A 25,273-nucleotide genomic window follows, 5' to 3' on the forward strand; every position below is an offset into this window, starting at 1 on the left:
AATTGTTAAGGGGATGCAGACCAGAGAAAGACTTTCGTCTTGTTTACATCAGGGTCCCCCATTTTCAATTCATCAGGACATATGACATACATGACATACAGATAGACAATACTGCTGGGGTGGGGGGGGACTCCCTGCTGCTGTCGATATGGTATCAAGTTAACTATGCTTGACAAGGCAAGTGCCCAAAAACTCAAAGCTATCCCTTAAAGAACACACCAACATTTTGGGAAATTAGCTTACCGTCTTCTCCAGAGAGAGACAAGAAGATAGATACCAGTTTCCTCTCTGTGCGTTCAGTAGAAAGCTATCTGGCTGCATGTTAGCCTAGCTTAGCACAATGAATGGAAGCAGACAGTGCCGGTTAGCCTTCAGGGGAGAGGTGTTAGTTGGACAATGCCTAGGCTAACCGCCACTGTCCGCTTCCATTAATTGTGCTAAGCTAGGCTAACGTGCAGCCAGATAGCTTTCTACTGAGCGTACAGAGAGGAAACTAATATCTATCTTCTTGTCTCTCTCTCTCTCTGGAGAAGACGGTAAGCTAATTTCCCCAAATGTTGGCGTGTTCATTTAATTGAACTTGAAACTTGATTAATTCCCCAGCCCTACCAAATATTACTGGATCAGAGAGACATGTATTGCGACACCACCTGTCACGTTCAGTACAGAGGAAGAGGAACAGTAGATGTTCTGGCTTAAACATCGAGCCCAGGAGTCACTACAACTGAAAACTAGCAACCCTGCTAATGTTGGCATATTTACCGTTTTTTTATTTGTATTAATTTATAAATGTGTAACTGTTGATTGATATGCACTGTCCCTGATCAAATAATAGGAGTACAAATGTAAAAGAAAATTACTTCAGAGTCAACCGTTGGAGAAGGACCACCCTCTCATTGGTCAGAGGGAGCTGTGGGCGGGACCGTTTTGCATCCTCTCTATGTGAGATTGGCTGTTCTGCCGTCGCCTCCCATCAAAACAAAATACATATCCAAAGTTGAACATTGAGAATAAACTGAAAGTGGCAATCTCAACACAACCCCGTTTTGAGGCGATTTGCAAGGGTTTACCGAGTGATTAGTCAAAAACAGGCTTGCTACTTAATTTCTACTGTAGCTCATGTTACTAATCTCCAGCCCTCTCTTGGTCAGTCTTTCTTGTGTTTGCATTGAAGACCCACGACACAATTGACAGATTATTCTTTATTCAACATATAGCCTACGGGGTGTAATGGAGTAAACAGACATCTGACACATCTGGTACGGTCATCTCTGTATCCTGTCGGCCGCGACCCCTTCCTGTGAATATTAATGTCAGACTATAAGGGATGATGGTCACATACCGGTCCATGTTTTTGTTATGGTAATGTAGGTTGCAGCGCATGTAAATCAAGACATGAAGTATTTTTGGCGAAGAACTTGAGTTATACCACATGTGGAGATGAAACTGATACTTTGTTTGTCTTGTCCCATACGAGACCTAATAAATCAACATTAGCTCACTTCTCTCTTCTCTTACCCTCAGCTACCCTTTCCTATCGCTTGTTCAAATAGTATGTAGTACAGTTGTACTGTACCTGTGCTGTATAATGACAATACATTTGAATCTAATCTAATCATGTATATTATATATCTCTAATATATCTAATGAACTGAACTATTATCATCATCAACTATCCAGTTAGTTTTGCTACTGAAAAATTATTTACAATGATTGGTTAAATGGGAAGATACAGAACATACACAGATATGGAGAGAGAGAGAGAGAGAGAGAGAAAGAGAGAAAGAGAGAGAAAGAGAGAAAAAAAGAGTGAGAGGCAGTGGCAACAAGAGAAATCGTCTGGTAATCAGAAGGTTCTCGGTTTGAGTCCGGCTCCTCCTGGCAGCGTGTGTCTGTTGAGCAAGAAACTTAACCCCTAAGTGCCTCCCGGTGAGCAGGTCGGCACCTTGCATGGTCGCCTCCGCCGTCGGTGTGTGAGTGATTGGGTGAATGTGAGGCATAAGTTGTAAAGCGCTTTGGATAAAAACCTGTTATATATTATTACTATTCTCGAGTCTCAGCCTGTCCCATTCACTTGGCACTGGTTAGCGTTATCCCCATAAAATCAACACAAATGAAAACTAAAGTAAATTGGGCACAGAGGGCTGTGAACTACTGTCCGTGGTGCTGAACCGGACAGTGGAGAGTACTGAACTGAAAAGTAATTTCTCTCTCATATTTTATTACCTATATTACCTGTATAGTATATATTTGACCTCTAGTATATTATGTCTATATGACCTCTAGTATATGTCTATATGACTTCTAGTATATCTAGGTCTATGACCACTAGTATATATGTTTGACCTATATTGCCTATATAGTATATATATTTGTGTGTTCTTCTCACAGGGACCCCGCAGAGGCCCCCGCTGGCCAGAGAGAGGACCTGCAGGATGGAGGAGTGGAGGACAAGGTCGTAGTGGAGGACGGTGAGGAGGAGAGCTCCTTCTTACGGGAGGTGCTCAGCTCTCTGAAGTCTCCTCTCATCTCCTCCTCCCCGGGGCTGGAGTCAGACGGGGCGATCCTACGACTGGAGGAGGAGACAGAGGAGAAGAGAGAGGAGGAGGAGAGGGAGAGAGGAGAAGGGGAGGAGAGGGGGAGGGGAGAGGGGGAGGAGCTCAGTCTAGAAGCCCCTCCCTCTGGCTCCCTGCCCCTCTCCTCACCCCCCGCCACCCCAGAAGAGGAGGTGGTTCCTGTGGCTGGGCCCGCCCCTTCCTGTCTGGCCGTGAGCAGTGTGGGAGAACAGGAAGGATCCAGCCTGCAGGATGTGAGTGTCGCTCGGATGTTGAAGAGGCGTCACGCGAACAATGGCCTCTCGCTCCCGCGTGCCGCTTTTAATAAACACATGTTTATGTTTATGTTTATTAGGATCCCCATTAGTCATCACCAACGTGTTGACTAGTCTTCCTGGGGTCCGCACAGATATACACATACAAATATGAAACATTCAGTATACATCAGTCATATATCACATAATATATGTGGTATCACATAATCAATAAAAGATAATAATAATAATAATAATAATAATAATAATAATAATAATAATAATAATAATAATAATAATAATAATAATAATAATAATAATAATAATAATAATAATAATAATAATAATAATTAATTTAATTTATATAGCGCTTCTCAATGACCCGAAGTCGCTGACAATAGTCGGGAGCAAAGTAAAAACAAAGAAACAAAAACAAAGAAACAACAAAGAAACAAAAACAAAAGGAACATGAGACCATGGGGGGAACAGGGAACACAGCATGAGATAGCACAAAAAGACAGGAGACAGACATCAATTGGGTTGGAGGGGGGGGGGTTATGGGTGGGGGGGGTTGAAGGCAAGGGAGAACAGGTGGGTTTTGAGGCGAGCTTTGAAGGTGGAGAGTGTAGGGGAGTCTCTGATGGACTGGGGGAGGGAGTTCCAGAGTCGGGGTGCAGTGCGAGAGAAGGCCCGATCACCAAAGTTTTTGAGTTTGGATGTCGGGACAGTGAGGGAGGCAGTGGAGGAGGACCGGAGGGAACGGGTGGGGCTGTAGGGAAGAAGGAGATCAGTCAGGTATGGGGGGGCCAGGCTGTGGAGGGCTTTGAAGGTGAGGAGTAGTGTTTTAAAGTTTATGCTGTGTTTGATTGGGAGCCAGTGAAGAGAGTGGAGGACAGGAGTGATGTGTTCACGGGACCGGGTGTTATTGAGGAGGCGGGCGGCTGAGTTTTGGACCATTTGCAGTTTATGGAGGGAGCGGGAGGTGATGCCAGTGAGGAGGGAGTTGCAGTAGTCCAGGCGGGAGGAGATGAAGGCGTGTATGAGGGATTCAGCAGCAGGGGGGGAGAGGCAGTGACGGATTTTAGCAATGTTGCTGAGGTGAAAGTATGATATTTTTACGATAGAACAAAAGAAGTCGTTTCAACTCTCTAGTTTAACTCACTATCCTCCGCCGTCTCAAGAATTAGCGTGAATTCAACCAAATCCTGCAATATTTGCAACTGCTTGCAAATTTGACCAAATCCCTGCAATATTTCCACATAAAATGATCAGGCTTTCTGCGATGTTCTGGTTCGGGTTCTCGTGGCCAGTTTGGACACTTAACACGTTACCTAGAAATAGAAACGTTGTAATGTTACCTAGCAACGCCGTAATGTTACCTAGAAACGTTGTAATGTTTTTTTGATCCACTTTTTTTTTCTCCTCTTTTTCTATTTTTCTCCCATCCCAATTTAGCCGTGCCAATTCTCCCCTCCCCTGTCTTGATCGTTGCTCGCATGTGCCCCCCACTGGCCGGTTGTAGGGAGGATAGAAGCCCATCGCATGTCCCCTCCGATACATGTGTAGGCAGCCAGTCGCATCTTTTCACCTGCCAGCGCGGACTCTCATTTGGCGAGGAGTAACGTGTAGGAGGCTCACACTGCCCCCGCCATTTTACTGTCTCTGCTGTGCAGGCGCCCCAACCGACCTGTAGGAGTCGCTGTTTACAATGTCCAGATTACCACCCATCGACTTCCCACCCGCTGACTCTGCCAATTGAGTTAGTATGACGGCCGGCCCAAGCCGGAGGCAACGCTGACAGCCGGATTCGATACCGGTGTCTCATGCGTTGGTGACGAGCGAAATGTCCGCTGAGTTCCTAAACTAGGCTACAACAAAATTCAGTTGTTAACCCTTTCACCGCTGCACTACCAAGCGGCTAACCCTTTCACTGCGACAATACACAGGAGGTTAACCCTTTCACTGTCACACAACAGCAGGTTAACCCTTTCACTGCCACACTACAGAAGGTTAACCCTTTACTATCACACTACCGACGGTAACCGTCTGTAGTGTGATAGTAAAGGGTTAACCTTCTGTAGTGTGGCAGTGAAAGGGTTAAGTTGTGACGTATATCGACCTTCCAATAAACAGTTACCGGGGCCAAGCTTCCTGCGTTGGCTGAGGCTCTGGTCTCTTCAACATGCCTCTGTCTTGTCTCTTGTTGTTTTAATAGATCTGAGTCATAAAGAAACTGTTTAGGGAGTGTGCTCCTGGTATCTCCCGCTGTCTGAAGCGGAGCGCGGTGGACGTGAAGATACGTCACGTCAGACTTAATAACCGGACAAATCACTGGAGGAGGGAGGGAACTGCTTCTTGGCAGGAACCCAAGTGACGCTTGACTTAGATTTGACATGGAAAAGAGTTGGTGAGAGAGAGACGAGGACCAGGCCTGTGTGTGTGTGTGTGTGTGTGTGTGTGTGTGTGTGTGTGTGTGTGTGTGGGTGTGGGTGTGTGTGTGAGGTAGGAGGGAAGAGAGAGAGGAGGAGGAGGTGTGTGTGTGTGTGTGTGCGTGTGTGTGTGTGTGTGTGTGTGTGTGTGTGTGTGTGTGTGTAGAAGGGAAGAGAGAGAGGAGTGTATGTGTGTGTGTTGGTGAATGTGAGAGCTAGGGAGACAGAAGATGTTACGTGTGTGTGTGTGTGTGTGTGTGTGTGTGTGTGTGTGTGTGTGTGTGTGTGTGTGTGTGTGTGTGTGTGTGTGTGTATAGCCTATATAGAACGGTATGATTCCCGATAATATATATTTCTAGATTAAATCAATTTTTTTCATGGACTCGCCAATTTTCCCTTACCTCCCTGTGGGTCTGATTGTAGAGGTTTGTTTTTGTGAGAACATAATTGGAGGACACACTATATTACAGTCATACTGATAGTGAACACCAACAGAAAGGTCTCAAGTCGCGACCAGACATTTACAGTTTCTATACCAACTGGTCCCATCCTCAACAAAACTATTTATTTAATTTTAATAAAGGTAATGAGAAAAGTACTGATAATTATTTTCACAACATTGTGATGATTCTCCTCTCCTCTCCTCTCCTCTCCTCTCCTCTCCTCTCTTCTCCTCTCCTCTCCTCTCTTCTCCTCTCCTCTCCTCTCCTCTCCTCTCCCCTCCTCTCCTCTCCTCTCCTCTCCTCTCCTCTCCTCTTCTCTTCTCTCCTCCCCTCTTCTCCCCTCTCCTCGCTCTCAGGGAGAGAACGAAGAGGCACAAGAGGTTGGACATGAATACCACAGCAAAGGAGAAGAACATCACATCACTGAAGGAGAGAGTGAAGGAGAGGAGGAGGCGATAGAGCTGGAGAAGGAGGCTGGGCTGGAGGAAGAGGGACAGGAGAAGAGAGAGAAGGAGGAGGGGAGAGTAGAGGAGGCAGCGGAGGCTCTGGAGGAGGAGAGAAGAGAGGAGAAAGCAGAGGATGAGAGAACAGAGGAGAGAGAGGAGGCGAGAGGGGAGGAGGGGAGAGAAGAGGAGGAGAGGGGGGAGGAGGTGAGAGGTGAGGAGGAGAGGGGGGAAGAGGAGAAAGTCGAGGAGGAGAAAGGAGAGAAGAGAGTCGATGAGGAGAAAGGAGAGGAGGAGAGAGTCGAGGAGGAGAGAGGGGAGGAGGTGATAGTCGAGGAGGTGATAGTCGAGGAGGAGAGAGGGGAGGAGGTGATAGTCGAGGAGGAGAAAGGAGAGGAGGTGATAGTCGAGGAGGAGAGAGGGGAGGAGGTGATAGTCGAGGAGGAGAAAGGAGAGGAGAAGAGAGTCGAGGAGGAGAGAGGGGAGGAGGTGATAGTCTCTGGTTCTAATGTATCGGAGGTAACCATGGAGACGGCCTGGCTGGCGCAGGAAGCCGACGAGGGGCTGGATGGCACGCTGGGAGAGGAGGTAGGGTTAGATCCCGTCTCCCCGGTCGTCAACGTGCTGTCCAACCCAGTGGTAGAAGCGCAACACATAGAACAAACCCAGCTCTCCGTCGAGCCGCATGTCCAGCCGTTCACCGCGGCGATGGAGCAGCCAGAGGCCTCGACCCCCAGCCACGCCGACGCAGGAGACACAGAGGGAGCGGACGAGGGTCTAGAGATAGACGAACTAGAGGGGACAGACCCCAGGAACCAGATAGACCAAGCGAGCGTAGCAGACGTAGTAGTCCCGCTGGACGTCGATCGTAGCGTCCACGTAGGATTAGATCATCCGGACGTGAATCGAGAGTTCGCCTCCTCCTCCCCTGTCCTCCCAGAATCTCCGGTCCACGGCGAGGTCCAGATGCCAGTGGACGACGAAGAGAGCGTTGTTCTCGGTTCAGCCAGTGGAGATACCGGAGCGAGCTCGGACCCGTCCGCAGAGGAAGCCGGTGAGCCGCCGTCAGGTAGAGCGGGCGCCGTAGAAGAAGAAGAAGAAAAAGAAGCCGGAAAAGAGTGGAGTTCTCCGACCACCATAGAAGACGCCGGAAACCAGTCATCCTGCGGGGTTGCCAGCACGGAAGGGTCCTATTCTCAGTCAGCCGCCATAGAAGAAGACGAAAAAGCTGGAAACCAGACCTCCGGTCCAGCAGCTACCACCGAAGAAGAAAAGGCAGGAAACCAGACCTCTAGTCTTGCGACTACCACAGAAGAAGAAAAGCAGGCCGAGCAGGTGTCCAGTGGTTCAGTCCAGTTCACTGCCGCCCCTCTGTCTCCACCACCCTCCTCTTCATCCTCCCCTCCTCCCTCTCTCTCTTCATCCGCTCCTCCCTCCACCGCATGGCCTGGGGCCTCCTTGGCTGAAGGAGAGGCGCTGAACTCCACTCCGGTAGAAGAAGTCGCGCTGAGTCCAAAGACACCTAAGACTCTAACGCCGACGGCCAAACCCCACACCACCTTCGCCAAACCTGCAGAGGGTAAAGGAAGCCATATTAGCTCATGTTTCAAGTTTGTTTATTATTTGTCACAACAAAATACAGAATACTTTATAATGAAATGCTTGTTTCTGTATGAGCCCCTGAGAGTGTGCTACATACAGTAAAAAGAAAGTAAAAAAAAAAAATAAAAAAAAATATTAAGAAGTAAGTAGAAAGTAAGTAAAGGAATGTTCAGTCAATATGTAAGGGGTAATGTATAGCTAGTGCTACGAGGTCATTGTCGCAAAATAATTGACCGACACGGAGTTTAGAACACAGAGGCGCCTCGCCGAGGTGTTTTAAACGTAGAGAAGGTCAATTATTTTGCGACAATGACAGAGTATAGCTATACATTATCCCGCTTATTACATGGCTAACTTACTAACAATATACCTAATTCATTTGACACCATCGACAAGACGAGATCAAATGCAGACGCAGTTGTTCTGTGGCTCCGTCCGCTGTCAGCCCAAATAAAGTGATTATTATCGCCGGCAGGTGTGTGGACTGATTGCACTGATGTCAGTGGGCTTGATTGCTACAGCTGCGCACAGCGGTCATTATTGCTCGGCAGAGGTCCGTTATCGAGTAATAACGGACCTCTGACGAGCGCTATTGACCAATCACAATCAAGCATTTAGGCGAATGTGAAAACGCCATGTAATAAACATATATATATACAATACAGAGTAAAATGAGTAACAGTGAGGTACAATGCAGAGATGAAATGAGGTACAAAACGTAGGGTAAGGTGCAAATGAGGTATGAATGTAGTGCAAATCTCTTTAATAATAGATAAATATAAAGTGTGTTAAAGTGTCTAAAGTGAGTGGTAAGGTGAGTGTTTGTTTAAAGTGAGTGTGTACGTGTGGATGTGTGTGCGGTGAGTTTAGATGATGGGTTGTTGTTACATAGTGTTATTGTCATTGAGCATCCTGATGGCCTGGGGGCGTCTATGCCAAATACAACGCAGTTCGGTTTCCGGGTTCCTCTGATTGGCCACTAAGCCCACGTGACCACGCCTAGCACGCCCCCCTTATCGCCCGCTGCCGCGCTGTGAAGCGGAAGAGCCAGCGAGGCGACGCAAGGCGGTGGTTTCAGCAGCAGCGGCCGTCTTCTTCCGAGGCGGCTCGTTCTTATTAATCCCTAATGTCATGTATGTTGTGTATGTCATAAATGTCGATATGAATTGAAAATAGGGGACCCTGATGTAAACAAGACTAAAGTCTTTCTCTGGTCTGCATCCCCTTAACAATTGTGTGTATTGAGCCGTACTGTATTGTACCCATTCTGCAATCTGTTAAATAAAGTTTTCATTCATTCATTTCTCCCCCACTACTCCCAAAAGTAACACTAAATAGATAAAGTACAACAACGCCAGACTCAAGAAACTGTGTTCTCTTTGGAGAAATGAATGAATGAATGAATGAAAACTTTATTTAACAGATTGCAGAATGGGTACAAAATACAGTACGGCGCAATACACACAATTGTTAAGGGGATGCAGACCAGAGAAAGACTTTCGTCTTGTTTACATCAGGGTCCCCCATTTTCAATTCATATCGACATTTATGACATACACAACATACATGACATTAGGGATTAATAAGAACGAGCCGCCTCGGAAGAAGACGGCCGCTGCTGCTGAAACCACCGCCTCGCGTCGCCTCGCTGGCTCTTCCGCTTCACAGCGCGGCAGCGGGCGATAAGGGGGGGCGTGCTAGGCGTGGTCACGTGGGCTTAGTGGCCAATCAGAGGAACCCGGAAACCGAACTGCGTTGTATTTGGCATAGACGCGGCCTGCGGATAGAAGCTATACCTAGACTATAAAGGTAATAAAGTGGTTCATTGATAGTAAAAAAAAATAAAGACCACTTCTCTGACCTCTGACCTCTACAGTCCAACCACCGGCCAGCGGAGCCGCCGTCCCTGCTCCCCCCTGTAGTGCAGAAGCGCCGGTTCTACAGGCGGGGAACCCGCAGAGTCCGTTTGGGGTTCGGCTGAGGAAGACGTCGGTTCTCCGTCGTGGTGTGTCTGAGGAGGACAATCCAGAGGTACTGACCCGCTCTGACCCACCTGCTGTGACACACTGTGCCCTGCTCTGACCTGCTGTGACACACTGTGCCCTGCTCTGACCTGCTCTGACCTGCTGTGACACACTGTGCCCTGCTCTGACCTGCTGTGACCTGCTGTGACACACTGTGACCTGCTCTGACCTGCTGTGACCTGCTGTGACACACTGTGACCTGCTCTGACCTGCTGTGACCTGCTGTGACACACTGTGACCTGCTCTGACCCACCTGCTGTGACACACTGTGACCTGCTGTGACCTACTCCTACTCTTGTGACGGACTGAACTGTGTTCTGCATTAAAAGGTCATATTATATAATCCATGTGTTACAGTTAATGTCGCAGAGAGGGTGGACAGGGTGAGTCTGGTCAAATGTGAACGTTACTAAACGGTGCTTCTCTTTCATCTTTTTCTTAATTTAGCCCGCCTCTGAGCCATCAGCCCAGCCAACCAGCATCAAGTCTCCCCTACCACAGCCAATGGGTGTGAAGCCTTCTCCGAATCCGCCAATCGCCGTTAAACCCGTCATACCCAGGAAGCCAGTGGCGCAGGGAGACAGCGGAGGTAAAACCGATGGTTTAGAGACGTTTCAGTTTTGTCTCGTATCACATTGTGTCGTACAGTTAGTCTCGCTGGTCCGAGTTGAACACACATGAACGTCACACACACATACCACACATCCTCACTTGCACTCTCTCACACACACACACACACTACAACAAATATTAACATTAAGAAACATAACTGTACATTAGTATATAGTACTTTACCTTAATTCTTAAGCTTAGCAGTGTATTGTATTTTATTCTCTATTTTATTTTATTATTATATTTTACTATTTGTATTTTTGCACAATCGAGGCGGGCATGGCCACCTTAATTTCACTACATGTCTTGTGTATGTACGTGACAAATAAATCTTTTGAATCTTAAATCTTCACTCTGCACATGTGAAGGTTTCAGCTCAACACGTCAGTGAAGTTAAAGGTGGGGTAGGCAATTTCCAAGAAATGAGCAAGAGTGACCTCACCTGTCCAGTTGAAATAGACGCAGGGGTTCTCAAACTTTTTTATACCACGACCCCATTTTATTTAGGATTTTTTTTTTTTTTGGCGACCCCACACTTAACTCTTTCAGTGCCACGCCTGGTTTTCCGTTTTACCGCTTGAATGCCACCATCGGCGCCAATGTTAACGTTAATATCGCCTAATCTATGTTTTAAATTATGGCTATGTGTCTAATCTGCCCATCGCATTATCAAAGACTATTTTCCAGTCAGTGCTGTGAAGACAGATTTTTTTTTTATCGCGTCGTTTCCATTTCAGAGCAGTTAGAAAAGCCCCCGTTTTGATATAAAAAACAGCTCATTCTGGAGCATTCTATGAAAATCGTCTTTTAGTGGAATATTCCACAACGTTGATATTCGTCGGCCTTTTGAATCGTTTTCAAATAAACGCTAGATGATCAATATTATACGTGCGCGCAAGCACATTACGGCCGCGCACTGATAATCGCTCCGTTGATTTCCTCACGGAGTTTTACAGTGAAACCGAAAGAAGACATTTCACAAAACAGCTTATAACTTCATCAAACTTACTCCGATTATCCTACCACTGATAACATAGAGTCCTTACCTGACATCAGATGGTATCCAACTGGTATATTCCAATTCCTGATCACCATTCGAAAAAATCAATACGTGTATGGATCCAACGCGACACAGTAGATCTCCATGATCCGCGGGGCTCTGAGGCTCCAGAATGAACTGTGGTAACCCCGGCTGGATCAGTGAACTGGAAAATGTGGAGTACCGGATTTTTTTCCCCATTAATTTTCATTGAGTCCATTCCAAAATCACTTATGTCATCTGGGAGACGACAGGGGGCGCTTTTTTCCACAGTGATCACCGGCGCAGCTCGGCTATACTCGGGTAGGCTCGGTGATGCAATAATTTTTCAGATCGCAAAAAAAAAAAAATTATAATAATTCCGAGAAATCTCGTGAGTGGCACGCAACCACCTATAAAAAAACCTGAGAAATCTTGTGAGTGGCACTGAAAGAGTTAATGTATCGTGTAATTTCAACGTGGAATTATGGAATATCAAAATAAAAGCACAACTTGTTGGAACTTGATTGTGCATATTTATTAGAAAATGTTATCAGTACACATTTATAAAAAACTAGGCATATTTAGCTCAAATATGTCACCAGAACATTAAAAAAGAAATTTATTACATTTGTATTTTATTTTACCTGCCAATGACACTGTCACCTACACACGACCCCACTTTGGGTCGCGACCCGTAGTTTGAGAACCGCTGAAATAGAGTGAAGCTCTACATCACCTTTCAGGCCGCCTGGCGACGTGCAACAACGGTTTCCCAGAGACTCCCAGAGGTACTGGCAGCTTCCAGCTGGGTAAAGAAAAAATACTAAATATTTCTCTGCTTCTGATTGGCAGGCAGTTTTGCACACTGTATGTACCTCGAGAATAAAGAATCTGGCGGAAGTATTTTAATCTGAATATATATATACTATGAGTAAGAGCAAAAGCAAAGGTTTCTGTGCGAATGTCTTCATTCTCTTGGGAGTGGAGAGGTTTCTCTGGGATCCAGCGCCTGCTTGTGGTCGGTGTTGTGATGACGATGTCAGGCCTGGAATTCCATTTTTAACGAGGTGCTTAAAAAGTCCTTGAAATTCAAATCAACCATTCGCATTGAATGTTTTGTTCATCCATGATCAAATTGTTCTGAATCAAGAAATTTTTTAATAAGATCTGACGAGTCGCTGTCTCGCGCGCTCCAACTGCTTTTCCTCATTTCTTCGCGTGTGATGCTCTAGCTTGCTCTAGCTGGCAAGCAGGCCAAGAAGATGCTTAAAAGAAACAGCATTTAAAAGTGAATTGTATCCTTCGAGTGACATCCTTGTAAATGATAAATAGTGCTTGGAAACGTACTTAAAAGTCCTTGGATTTAATTTTTCAATGTCTGTGGGAACCCTGCGATGTGTCACGGTCTCAGGCGAGGCCCTCCCGGAGCTCCTTTTCCTGAACGGACTCGGCTCCGTTTTCAGCTTCGCCTTATTTTGTTATCGGCCTCAGTTTCTAACGGCACATTCCAGCTCAGCCTCTGGAAACCATTTCACAAAACTTGGGGGGAAAAGTGTGCAATCAATTGGTCACTCTTATGGTTTGTTCCCACCAAGTCTAGCAGAGCGGCTGCTTTCAATTAATCTCCGATGTAGAGGAGCGTCTGCAGCCACGAGGTACACGATGTAAAGAAGCGTCTGCAGCCACGAGGTACACGATGTAAAGAAGCGTCTGCAGCCACGAGGTACACGATGTAAAGAAGCGTCTGCAGCCACGAGGTACACGATGTAGAGGAGCGTCTGCAGCCACGAGGTACACGATGTAAAGAAGCGTCTGCAGCCACGAGGTACGCGATGTAAAGAAGCGTCTGCAGCCACGAGGTACACGATGTAAAGAAGCGTCTGCAGCCACGAGGTACGCGATGTAAAGAAGCGTCTGCAGCCACGAGGTACACGATGTAAAGAAGCGTCTGCAGCCACGAGGTACACGATGTAAAGAAGCGTCTGCAGCCACGAGGTACACGATGTAAAGAAGCGTCTGCAGCCACGAGGTACGCGATGTAAAGAAGCGTCTGCAGCCACGAGGTACACGATGTAAAGAAGCGTCTGCAGCCACGAGGTACACGATGTAGAGGAGCGTAACAAACACAGCCACGAGGTACACGATGTAGAGGAGCGTAACAAACACAGCCACGAGGTACACGATGTAGAGGAGCGTAACAAACGCAGCCACGAGGTACACGATGTAGAGGAGCGTAACAAACACAGCCACGAGGTACACGATGTAAAGAAGCGTCTGCAGCCATGAGGTACACGATGTAGAGGAGCGTAACAAACACAGCCATGAGGTACACGATGTAGAGGAGCGTAACAAACACAGCCACGAGGTACACGATGTAGAGGAGCGTAACAAACACAGCCACGAGGTACACGATGTAGAGGAGCGTAACAAACACAGCCATGAGGTACACGATGTAGAGGAGCGTAACAAACACAGCCACGAGGTACACGATGTAGAGGAGCGTAACAAACACAGCCACGAGGTACACGATGTAGAGGAGCGTAACAAACACAGCCACGAGGTACACGATGTAGAGGAGCGTAACAAACACAGCCACGAGGTACACGATGTAGAGGAGCGTAACAAACACAGCCACGAGGTACACGATGTAGAGGAGCGTAACAAACGCAGCCACGAGGTACACGATGTAGAGGAGCGTAACAAACGCAGCCATGAGGTACACGATGTAGAGGAGCGTAACAAACACAGCCATGAGGTACACGATGTAGAGGAGCGTAACAAACGCAGCCACGAGGTACACGATGTAGAGGAGCGTAACAAACGCAGCCACGAGGTACACGATGTAGAGGAGCGTAACAAACACAGCCACGAGGTACACGATGTAGAGGAGCGTAACAAACACAGCCACGAGGTACACGATGTAGAGGAGCGTAACAAACACAGCCACGAGGTACACGATGTAGAGGAGCGTAACAAACACAGCCACGAGGTACACGATGTAGAGGAGCGTAACAAACACAGCCATGAGGTACGCAATGTAGAGGAGCGTAACAAACACAGCCACGAGGTACACGATGTAGGGGAGCGTAACGCAGAGACGAGGTACACGATGTAAAGAAGCGTCTGCAGCCACGAGGTACACGATGTAGAGGGGCGTACATTTACATTTAGTCATTTAGCTTTTATCCAAAGAAGTTCTGTACGACAAGTCATCAGGAAGGGCACAACTCTATCAGCTGAGTAACAATGTTCATCAAAGTGTTGAGTGCTACAGTGTAGGTTAGTTTATTAGGACATGTTGTGCATGACAGTAAGGTTAGTTAGGGTTGGATTTCTTTCTTTCTTTTATTTTTTATTTAAGATAATGGTTGAAGAAGTGCGTCTTTAGTCGACGGCGAAAGATTGGACAGGTTTCGGCTGCTGTCCTAACTGGGGTGGGTAGTTCATTCCACCATTGTGGGGCAAGAACTGAGAATAGGCGACTTCTCTTTGATGACCCTCCCGGAGCTCGGATAGGAGTGGGTCTGAGGCGGCCAGAAGATGCCGAGTGTAGGGGTCTTGAGGGTGTGTAGTTAGAGACCACAAGTACGCAGCCACAACGCGAGGCACTGCGTACGCTCCTCTACATCGGAAATTAAGTGAATGTAGCCGTGCCATTGGCACTTGGCTGGAGGCGGTCGGAACGAGCCTTTAATGGACTTCTCCTCCACGTGACTCGACACGGTGTCGCAAGCCTCCTTCAGGATTGTAGCCATGTTGATTGTCCTCCTCTTATCCTCCTTGATCTCCTCCTGACTTGTAGGACACATCCGTGGTCTCATCTGTCCACACAGGCAATGAAAGATGCATTTGCCAACTGTTGAGTGACCTCATCCTTGTAAACATTGTAAATGCAATCCAAACGTTTGTTTTGAAGTTTGCTGAAGTGCCCGTAAATTAAATGGCCCTCGCATGTTGTCTCAAATATGTGTCTAGAAATGCCAGGGTTTAACGAGCTTTAAAGTCTTAACAAGCTTTCCACAAAGTTTTATACAGGTTATAAAATGTATAAATCCTATCTGCTCCCGGCTGCCCTTGGGGGGGAAGGACGACGGGATGGGTCAAGCGCAGAGACTCAATTTCGTCGGCGACCCAAAAAAATGTTGCATGTGTGTGTGTCACTGCATGATGAATAAAGACTTCTTCAAAAGTCCAGTTTATATTATATTATATATATATAATCCTGCAAAGAACATACCGGTACCTGTTTTATTTTTTTTGTCTGTCGGTTGTGATTGATGCACAACTTTACCAGCCTTTTTGAAAGATGTTTCAAGTCTTTAAATCCAGTTGTTGAACAGACAGTGATCTTTTTTTGAATGATCTTTTAATCATTTTCTAATCTTTTCCTTCTTAAGATATGATTAAGTTATCCGGTCAATGTGGTCCCAGACATTTTATTTAAAATGTTTGCTCAAGGGGGCAAAGTGCTAAATCGTACTGTAGTTAAATAATTACGTGGTTCACGACGACTACCGTGATTGATTGATTGATTGATTGATTGATTGATTGATTGATTGATTGATTGATTGATTGATTGAAAATTGTATTAACAGATTGCAGAATGGGTACAGTACAGTACAACTCAAGAAACAGCTCTGTCAGACCCCACCAAACAGAAACAGACATGCAGCATCAGGCACAAAGACAAATTCACTACAAAGCAATTTTATCTAGAGATCTTAGAGAAGAGATTACAAATTCAGCATATGATGTTGAATTTAGTTGAGTTTGCTAATAACTTAAGTTCAACACATTATTGTGTCTTGACATAGAGAGAAGCCTGTAAAGTCTTCTGCACAACAGCACCCTCTGGTGGGGACCTGCCCCACAGGCCCCTAAATAAAAAACACCTCATTCTTCTTCTTTTTCTTCTCCTTCTTATTCTCCTTCTTTTTCTCCTTCTTCTCATTCTTCTTCTTCTCCTTTTTTCTTCTTCTTCTAATTCTTCTCCTCCTTCTTCTTCCTCTCCTTCTTCTCCTTCTTCTTCCCCTTCTTCTTTGTCTCCTTCTTCTTCTACTCCTCATTCTTCTTCTCCTTCTTCTTCCCCTTCTTCCCCTTCTTCTTCTCCTTCTTCTCCTCCTCATTCTTCTCCGTCTTCTTCTCCTTCTCCTTCTCCTTTTTCGCTTGCTTCTTCTCCTTCTCCTTCTTCTCCTTCTCCTTTTTCTCCTTCTCCTTTTTCGCCTGCTTCTTCTCCTTCTTCTCCTCCTCCGTCTTCTCCTCCTTCTTCTGCATTGCTGCCACCCACTGGTTGGTAAACACACTTTGTATCACAATGAAGGGATATGGATAAACATAAAGTCTCTGTTGCTTCCTCCATAAAACACTCCCTACAAAAAAATAAAACAACCACAGCCTGTAAACGACTCTTGTTTCTATCTCGTTTGTAACTTTCATGTTTTTGTGTTTCAGAACCAAATGCTCCCAGCTGGATCTCTATGGCCAGACAGAAGCAGAAGACCTACCAAGATCACCCACTGGACCAGGTGTGTGTGTGTGTGTGTGTGTGTGTGTGTGTGTGTGTGTGTGTGTGTGTGTGTGTGTGTGTGTGTGTGTGTGTGTGTGTTGTGTGTTGTGTGTTGTGTGTGTGTGTGCGTGTGTGTGTGTGTGTGCGTGTGTGTCTATAGTCCAACCTGACAACATATGTTTTTGTGTCTGATTGTCTTAGAAGGATGAGCTGGAGAAGAAGGCGTCCCTACCACCGGCTGTTGGCTCTACTGGTAGGAATACACACACACACACACACACACACACACACACACACACACACAGACACACAGACACACACACACACACACACACACACACACACACACACACACACACACACACACACACACACACACACACACACACACACATTTCTTAACATTGTATTGACTTCCCAAGCACCTTACCCTGTCCTTGACCATACCAGTAACCTTTTGTGAAGAGTCGGTTCTCACAAGTATAGTTAAACAAGCACACACACACACACACACACACACACACAGACACACACACACACACACACACACACACACACACACACACACACACACACACACACACACACACACACAGACACACACACACACTTGGGGGCTCAGGAGGTAGAGCAGTCGTCTGGTCATCCAGAGGTTCCCGGTTTAGTTTAGTTTATTTGACAATTATTAAAATACATTACATGTTACAACAAGTCATGAATCCTAAAATGATCAAGGATAGCACAAAAAAGTCACAGACTTATTTCCATTGTGGTCCTTGGTCTCAGCAGCACATGTGCGTGTCGAAGTGTCCCTGAGCAAGACACTAAACTTAATTGTAAAGCGCTTTGGATAAAAGCTGTTATATAAATGCACCATTTACCATACACACACACACTAGGGCTGTCCCCGACTAAGGATTTGTATAGTCGATTTGTAGTCGCCAAAATAGTCGACTATTATTATTATTATTTTTTATTTTTTTATCATTCCATTTGGGCTGTGTGGGGGGGGCTTAATGTCTGAAGGAGTCGACGGAAGGCGTCTTGTCCTCTGCAAAAGCATAAGGGATTTTTTTTTTTTTTTTTTTTTACTAAGAGGTTGGCAGTCGACTACAGCTCCTTCCGATCGATTAGTCGACTATTCGACTAATAGGGGTCAGCACCAGGGTTTCCGTTCGAAAAAATTGTTGCCGGCCTCAGTGTCCGGTAGATTTCAATCTACCGGTCAAATGAGAGATATTCCGTTCAGAGTTTATTGAGCTTAAAAACAATTGATAGGCAAAAGAATGACAACAAAACAAAAGAATGACATCATCAAGGCATGTAGATTTATAATATTTTTACTTAAAACTAGGCTACTTTTGCGTATAAAGTCATTATATTCCAAATAAAATAAGTCCCGAGACTCGTGCTGCTGCCGACTTTAAATCAAATAGGTGTCTGTGGGCAGTCGCCCGACATTAATAAACAACAGTCTGTTAAAATCACTTTTTTATGAGCTAACGAATTCCGTTATATTGGACATTTGTATTAATTATATCAAGCGAAGAACTGAGAAATTTGGCAGAGAGAGACGGCAACATTATCGTGGGTTTGCGTGACGACTCTCTCCACCTCGCAACGACTTATTTGCAAAGAGTATGGCGCTGCAGAGCAGCTGATTCAGCTGTTATTGGCTCTTTTCTGGGGACCGCACAGCAGCGCCCCCCACCCAACATTGAATTGAAAATGGCTGAATTGGAGTACTGCTGGAATACTGCATTGTGCTGCTGCTGCTCCGGCTCTGCAGCTTCACAAAAGTTCGCACACCCAGCACTAAGCTCTTGCTGACAACGCCGTTGTCATTATTAGAAGCAACGAGGAAACAAATGTAATGATCGTTTCGTTCATCGCATAGGCTATTTAATTTTAGCCTATTTTAATACAATTCAAATAATCAAATTGTGCTTAGACTCAGGGAATTATTTTCACCGGACATTAAGACCGGAGAGATTAAACAGTAGCGGCTGCTGGTTCTCTCTCCACTAGGGGCGCTATACCAAAACATTTTGCAAACATGTACAGTACCACGCAACCGACTCATGGCAAGACGTGAGCGATTCGACTCACGCTCACGGCAATGAATCGGCTCTTATGAACGAGTCGCTCAGCTGTTACTACAACAACACACAACCAGTCAAATAAAGTATAGTCTAATTCACAACTTGAAACACAATATATAAATAGAAAAGTTAGAAACAAAACTCGCTCCGTCTCCAAACACACGCAGATCTCTCCCTCTCTCCTTCTCTCTCTCACACACAGCGCGACGTGGAATCGATTCGTTACACAATCAGACCTAGTATATGTAGTATTATATACCAAGAATAACTTCAGTATGAGTACAGGGCTGTACACATATTTTGCATATTGTTAAACGAGCCAAGGCTAGCTATTAAACTATCGATATGAATCGAAAATCTGGGACCCTGATGTAAACAAGACAAACGTCTTTCTCTGGTCTGCATCCCCTTAACAATTGTGTGTATTGAGCCGTACTGTATTGTACCCATTCTGCAATCTGTTAATAAAGTTTTCATTCATTCATTCATTCAAACATAGACGATATTGAACAAGCCATAATCCACGTATTTTCAATCCAAAAGAAGAGAGAGAGAGAGAGAGAGAGAGAGAGAGAGAGAGAGAGAGAGAGAGAGAGAGAGAGAGAAAGACTCACTGTTTAGTTGACACGTCCAGGGCAGGAGGGCTTGCCTTGATAAAGTGTATAATCCACTGTTGATGTATTCCAGAACACTGTCCACTGTGTCCAGACTGCATCCGCCATATAGCTTGTTAGCCAAGTGTTAGCTTGTTAGCAGTTAGCACCACACAACACAAGTACTTCATTCCTTTGTCCATTTCCGCGTCCAACAGACTGCAAACTACCTGGCGTTCTATCGCCATGCTCTAAGACAAACTCTAACCTTAACCAACTTTGAAAGAGTGCCTAAGCTTAACAGTCTAAAGAACTTGCAGTCACGGCACGCTCTAAGACAAACAGCTGCATCTCACAACAACACAACTATCTCTACCACCAACGGACCAACCTAGGAATAAGCTAGAATTGGAACATTAGAAATTGGATTCGGCCAATCAGAGATCGTCTCTGTGAAATTCTGCTACGGAAAAAAATACTGGCGTCGGCCAATCAGAGAGCGTCTCCGCGAAATGCGGCTACAGAAATTCTTGACGCTACTGGCTAGACCGCTTCAAATCGCGCCCGGATTCCAACATAATAGTCATATTTCAACGCACAACGCGTTACGCACTGATTGGCTGCGACGGATACAGCGATCAAACCGTGACGCGCACTCAGAGCGCTATCGCGTCTAGCCCGGGCCGAGAAATACAAAAAAATTAGATAAAAAAAAAAAGTGAGTCACTTCCTGTTCAAGAAAACGAGTATTTTTTATTTTATATAATAACGTTATATTGTGCATTGGAAACACAAACATACTTAAAATGAGTAAATATTATTCATTTTAAACATGTTTATATTATTTATAGGGCTATAAAACAAAAAACAAAAAAGTTTTTTTTTCTTCTTCTTCTCTGATTTAACAGGTGGGTCGGCGCCCTAGCGCCCCCGGTGGCGAGCCGCCACTGAGATTAAATATGTCGGACTTCAACAGATTTTGCCGGTCAAATACCGGTAATTACCGGCTAACGGAAACGCTGGTCAGCACACACACAATGTTTTGACATGTTCTAATGTGCTGCTCTGTCTGTCTGTCTGTCTGTCTGTCTGTCTGTCTGTCTCTCTGTAGGGAGTCGGGCGGAGCCCCCCAGGTTGAGAGCCTCCTCCCAGCCCCTCCCTGCTCCTGCTCCGTCCCAGAGAGCCCTCTCCTTCCCCACCCCTGTTCCTGCGATCTCCTCCAGCTCCTCCTACCTCCCCAAAACACCCCTGTCTCCCCCCACCCCCGTCCCCCGAACCAAGACCCCTGCCCCCCCGACCAAGACCCCCATCCCCCCAACCAAGACCCCCGACTCCCCAACCAAGACCCCCGTCCCCCCAACCAAGACCCCCGTCCCCCCAACCAAGACCCCCGTCCCCCCAACCAAGACCCCCGTCCCCCCAACCAAGACCCCCGACTCCCCAACCAAGACCCCCGTCCCCCCAACCAAGACCCCCGTCCCCCCAACCAAGACCCTCGACTCCCCAACCAAGACCCCCGTCCCCCCAATCAAGACCCCCGTCCCCCCAATCAAGACCCCCGTCCCCCCAACCAAGACCCCCGTCCCCCCAACCAAGACCCCCGTCCCCCCAACCAAGACCCCCGTCCCCCCAATCAAGACCCCCGTCCCCCCAACCAAGACCCCCGTCCCCCCAACCAAGACCCCCGTCCCCCCGACCAAGACCCCCGTCCCCCCGACCAAGACCCCCGTCCCCCCAATCAAGACCCCCGTCCCCCCAACCAAGACCCCCGTCCCCCCAACCAAGACCCCCGACTCCCCAACCAAGACCCCCGACTCCCCAACCAAGACCCCCAACTCCCCAACCAAGACCCCCGTCCCCCCAACCAAGACCCCCGTCCCCCCAATCAAGACCCCCGTCCCCCCAACCAAGACCTCCGTCCCTCCAACCAAGACCCCCGTCCCCCCAACCAAGACCCCCGTCCCCCCAACCAAGACCCCCGTCCCCCTGCCCAGTTCGGCGGTCAAAGCCCCTCTGGTCCATCCGACGAGAGCCCCAGGACTCTCCAGCCCCACCCAGACCTCCCCTCCACCTGCCTCGCCCCAGGTGGAGCCCCCCTGGATGGCTCTAGCCAAGAAGAAGGCCAAGGCTTGGAGTGAGATGCCCCAGATTGTGCAGTGACGGCCTGGGGGGAGAGAGGCGAGAAGCCAGAAGCAGGGGGCCAAACCTCTGTCCAACTGGGTCCCCAGAGAGGGTCAGTTCTGGGCCAGAATGAGTCGAAGCTGTGCCTAAACGGACCAATTTAAGTGTCCTATATAGTGGAGTAAAGAAAATATTTTGTACTTCCTTTTTTGCGGGTTTTAGTTATTTCTTCAGGCTTCACGTAACCATCCAATCACGCCGAGCGGGTGTTCGGGGTCTTTTCTGTTAAAAACCGCGACGTAAAAACGGATAAAGCTGTGTTAACGAGTCTGAGCCGGTCTGAACCGGTTTGAGCCGTGTGGGGTTCTAAACGACGGGTTGGATCTGGTGTATCGGCGTGCTAAAGCGAAGCCGTCGTTCGTTTTGGAGACGTGAGCGTTTGGTCCGTCTGTCAATTTGGCAGATGAGATAATCTCAGGTGTAGTTCACCTGAGAGAGACGCGTGACTGAGTCGTTTTATAATGAGCATAAAGACAAAGTAATTCTTTCTCATTCATATTCTTATTCATAACTTAAAGATTCCCTCCACTTAAAAGTATTTTTTTTTTTTATATATAGTTAACTCCTCTTGGAGGCATGACTTTTTGACTATAGAGAGTATTTGTACAGAACTTCAGTCAGCAGAGCACCTTTTTCGCGTTCTTCCCTTGGGGAGGAAGAGATTCTTTCCTGAAATCGGAGTTGCATGTGTGATGTCACTAATAGGTTGAACCTCTCACGGTCCAATAATGTGGTAACTTGACACCTTTTAGCTTCAGCAAACACAGAAAGCTGAGTAGGTAATATTGTGACATCTCTTGTTATTATGATTATAAGATGCCGAATTCCTGGTAAATGTCAATGGGTGCTTGTTGCCAATTTGCATAATATCCTTGCATTCTCAGTGAGAGTAAAAGGTGTAGAGATGCTGCTAAGCCACTTTCAGTAGTTTATTGAACAATTTAGTGGAGAAAACCTATATATTTACACAAATTTGTATTCAATGTAGAACATGTTTAAGGGTTTAAAATGCATTTGGAGGGGATCTTTAAGCATTCAGATTGAGTTGGCACAACTGTGTGTCTACCCGCGTGTGTGTCTGTCTGTCTCTGTACCTGTCTGTTTAACCCTTTCACTACCAATCTACCAAAAGGTTAACCCTTTCACTGCAACACTACAGGAGGATAACCCTTTCACTGCCACACGACAAAGGGCAAACCCTTTCACTACCAGACTACAGAAAGTTAACCTTTCACTACCACAAATAATAATAACAATAATAATAATAAATTGGATTTGAAGAGAGAAGCGCCTTTCTCAGACTCAAGGACACTGTACAAGGAGAGATAAGCTATATAAAAGAAAGGGTAAATAAAAATGAGAAAAAAATGAATATGTGTATAGTAACAACAGGGAAAAAAACAAATAAGATAAAAAAAAAGGAAGCAAGGTGCTGTCCAATTGGATGAAGTGGTAACAAGAAAATTAACAAACAAAAAACAAAAACAAACAAACAACAAAAACAACGTAGTGTGGTAGCGAAAGTTTATGGTGACGAGAAATGGAAAACTATGAGCCAATGTAGAAGCTTCCTTCTTCAAGAGCAGAGGGTTAGTCACGTGACTTCTTCAGTGCTAATCACATGACTTCTTCAGAGTTGAGGGTTAGTCACGTGACTTCTTCAGCGCTAATCACATGACTTCTTCAGAGCTGAGGGTTTAGTCGTGTGACTTTCTTCAGGGCTCTCGTCATCATGTGACTTCATCGGAGCTGAGGGATGAGTCACGTGAGAGAATAGGAATCTCTTCTGGCCTTCAGACAAACAGAAGAATGTTTTGTTTCACTTTTCTTTATCTTGTAACAGTTGGGTCAGGAGACGGTAAACTAATGTCAGTTGTATTAACATGTTTCAAGTTATGTCATACTGATTCCAAACTGTCAACATTTGATTTATTGTAATTTTCTCTCTTTTTTCTTTTGTGTTTCTTTCCATGTTTATGGGCCAGTGTCCTGCCATCACCTTGTCTCCACAGTACACAAAGAGATTAAAGCTTGGGGGGTCAGTTCCTATCTACACAGCTAGAGGGGGCAGTTCCTATCTACACAGCTAGAGGGGGCAGTTCTTATCTACACAGCTAGAGGGGGCAGTTCCTATCTACACAGCTAGAAGGGGCAGTTCCTATCTACACAGCTAGAAGGGGCAGTTCCTATCTACACAGCTAGAAGGGGCAGTTCCTATCTACACAGCTAGAAGGGTCAGTTCCTATCTACACAGCTAGAGGGGGCAGTTCCTATCTACACAGCTAGAAGGGGCAGTTCCTATCTACACAGCTAGAGGGGGCAGTTCCTATCTACACAGCTAGAAGGGGCAGTTCCTATCTACACAGCTAGAAGGGGCAGTTCCTATCTACACAGCTAGAAGGGGCAGTTCCTATCTACACAGCTAGAAGGGGCAGTTCCTATCTACACAGCTAGAAGGGTCAGTTCCTATCTACACAGCTAGAGGGGGCAGTTCCTATCTACACAGCTAGAAGGGGCAGTTCCTATCTACACAGCTAGAAGGGGCAGTTCCTATCTACACAGCTAGAAGGGGCAGTTCCTATCTACACAGCTAGAAGGGGTAGTTCCTATCTACACAGCTAGAGGGGGCAGTTCCTATCTACACAGCTAGAAGGGGCAGTTCCTATCTACACAGCTAGAAGGGGTAGTTCCTATCAACACAGCAAGAAGGGTCAGTTCCTATCTACACAGCTAGAGGGGGCAGTTCCTATCTACACAGCTTGGGGGGTCAGTTCTTATCTACACAGCTAGAGGGGGCAGTTCCTATCTACACAGCTAGAAGGGTCAGTTCCTATCTACACAGCTAGAGGGGGCAGTTCCTATCTACACAGCTAGAAGGGTCAGTTCCTATCTACACAGCTAGAGGGGGCAGTTCCTATCTACACAGCTAGAGGGGTCAGTTCCTATCAACACAGCAAGAAGGGTCAGTTCCTATCTACACAGCTAGAGGGGGCAGTTCCTATCTACACAGCTAGAGGGGGCAGTTCCTATCTACACAGCTAGAGGGGTCAGTTCCTATCAACACAGCAAGAAGGGTCAGTTCCTATCTACACAGCTAGAAGGGGCAGTTCCTATCTACACAGCTAGAGGGGGCAGTTCCTATCTACACAGCTAGAGGGGGCAGTTCTTATCTACACAGCTAGAGGGGGCAGTTCCTATCTACACAGCTAGAAGGGGCAGTTCCTATCTACACAGCTAGAAGGGGCAGTTCCTATCTACACAGCTAGAAGGGGCAGTTCCTATCTACACAGCTAGAAGGGTCAGTTCCTATCTACACAGCTAGAGGGGGCAGTTCCTATCTACACAGCTAGAAGGGGCAGTTCCTATCTACACAGCTAGAGGGGGCAGTTCCTATCTACACAGCTAGAAGGGGCAGTTCCTATCTACACAGCTAGAAGGGGCAGTTCCTATCTACACAGCTAGAAGGGGCAGTTCCTATCTACACAGCTAGAAGGGGCAGTTCCTATCT

At 46.5% G+C, this 25,273-nt stretch overlaps 1 protein-coding gene across 1 annotated transcript in view; it reads left to right on the forward strand.

Moving 5' to 3' along the window:
* Window positions 1-23,902, forward strand: part of LOC311242533 (uncharacterized protein) — a 133,286-nt gene extending 109,384 nt beyond the window's left edge. Inside the window, exons 7-15 of the mRNA XM_084331491.1 lie at window positions 2,392-2,471; window positions 2,721-2,809; window positions 6,038-6,205; window positions 6,440-7,703; window positions 9,603-9,757; window positions 10,198-10,339; window positions 16,835-16,908; window positions 17,091-17,142; window positions 20,696-23,902. Coding sequence (XP_084187617.1) covers window positions 2,392-2,471; window positions 2,721-2,809; window positions 6,038-6,205; window positions 6,440-7,703; window positions 9,603-9,757; window positions 10,198-10,339; window positions 16,835-16,908; window positions 17,091-17,142; window positions 20,696-21,744 — 3,073 coding nt within the window. The 3' untranslated portion in view covers window positions 21,745-23,902. The remainder of the gene's footprint in view (window positions 1-2,391; window positions 2,472-2,720; window positions 2,810-6,037; window positions 6,206-6,439; window positions 7,704-9,602; window positions 9,758-10,197; window positions 10,340-16,834; window positions 16,909-17,090; window positions 17,143-20,695) is intronic.
* The last annotated feature ends 1,371 nt before the right edge of the window (window positions 23,903-25,273 follow it).

This window comes from Notolepis coatsorum (genome assembly GCF_963971535.1).
Source record: "Notolepis coatsorum genome assembly, chromosome: 16".
Taxonomy (NCBI): domain Eukaryota; kingdom Metazoa; phylum Chordata; class Actinopteri; order Aulopiformes; family Paralepididae; genus Notolepis; species Notolepis coatsorum.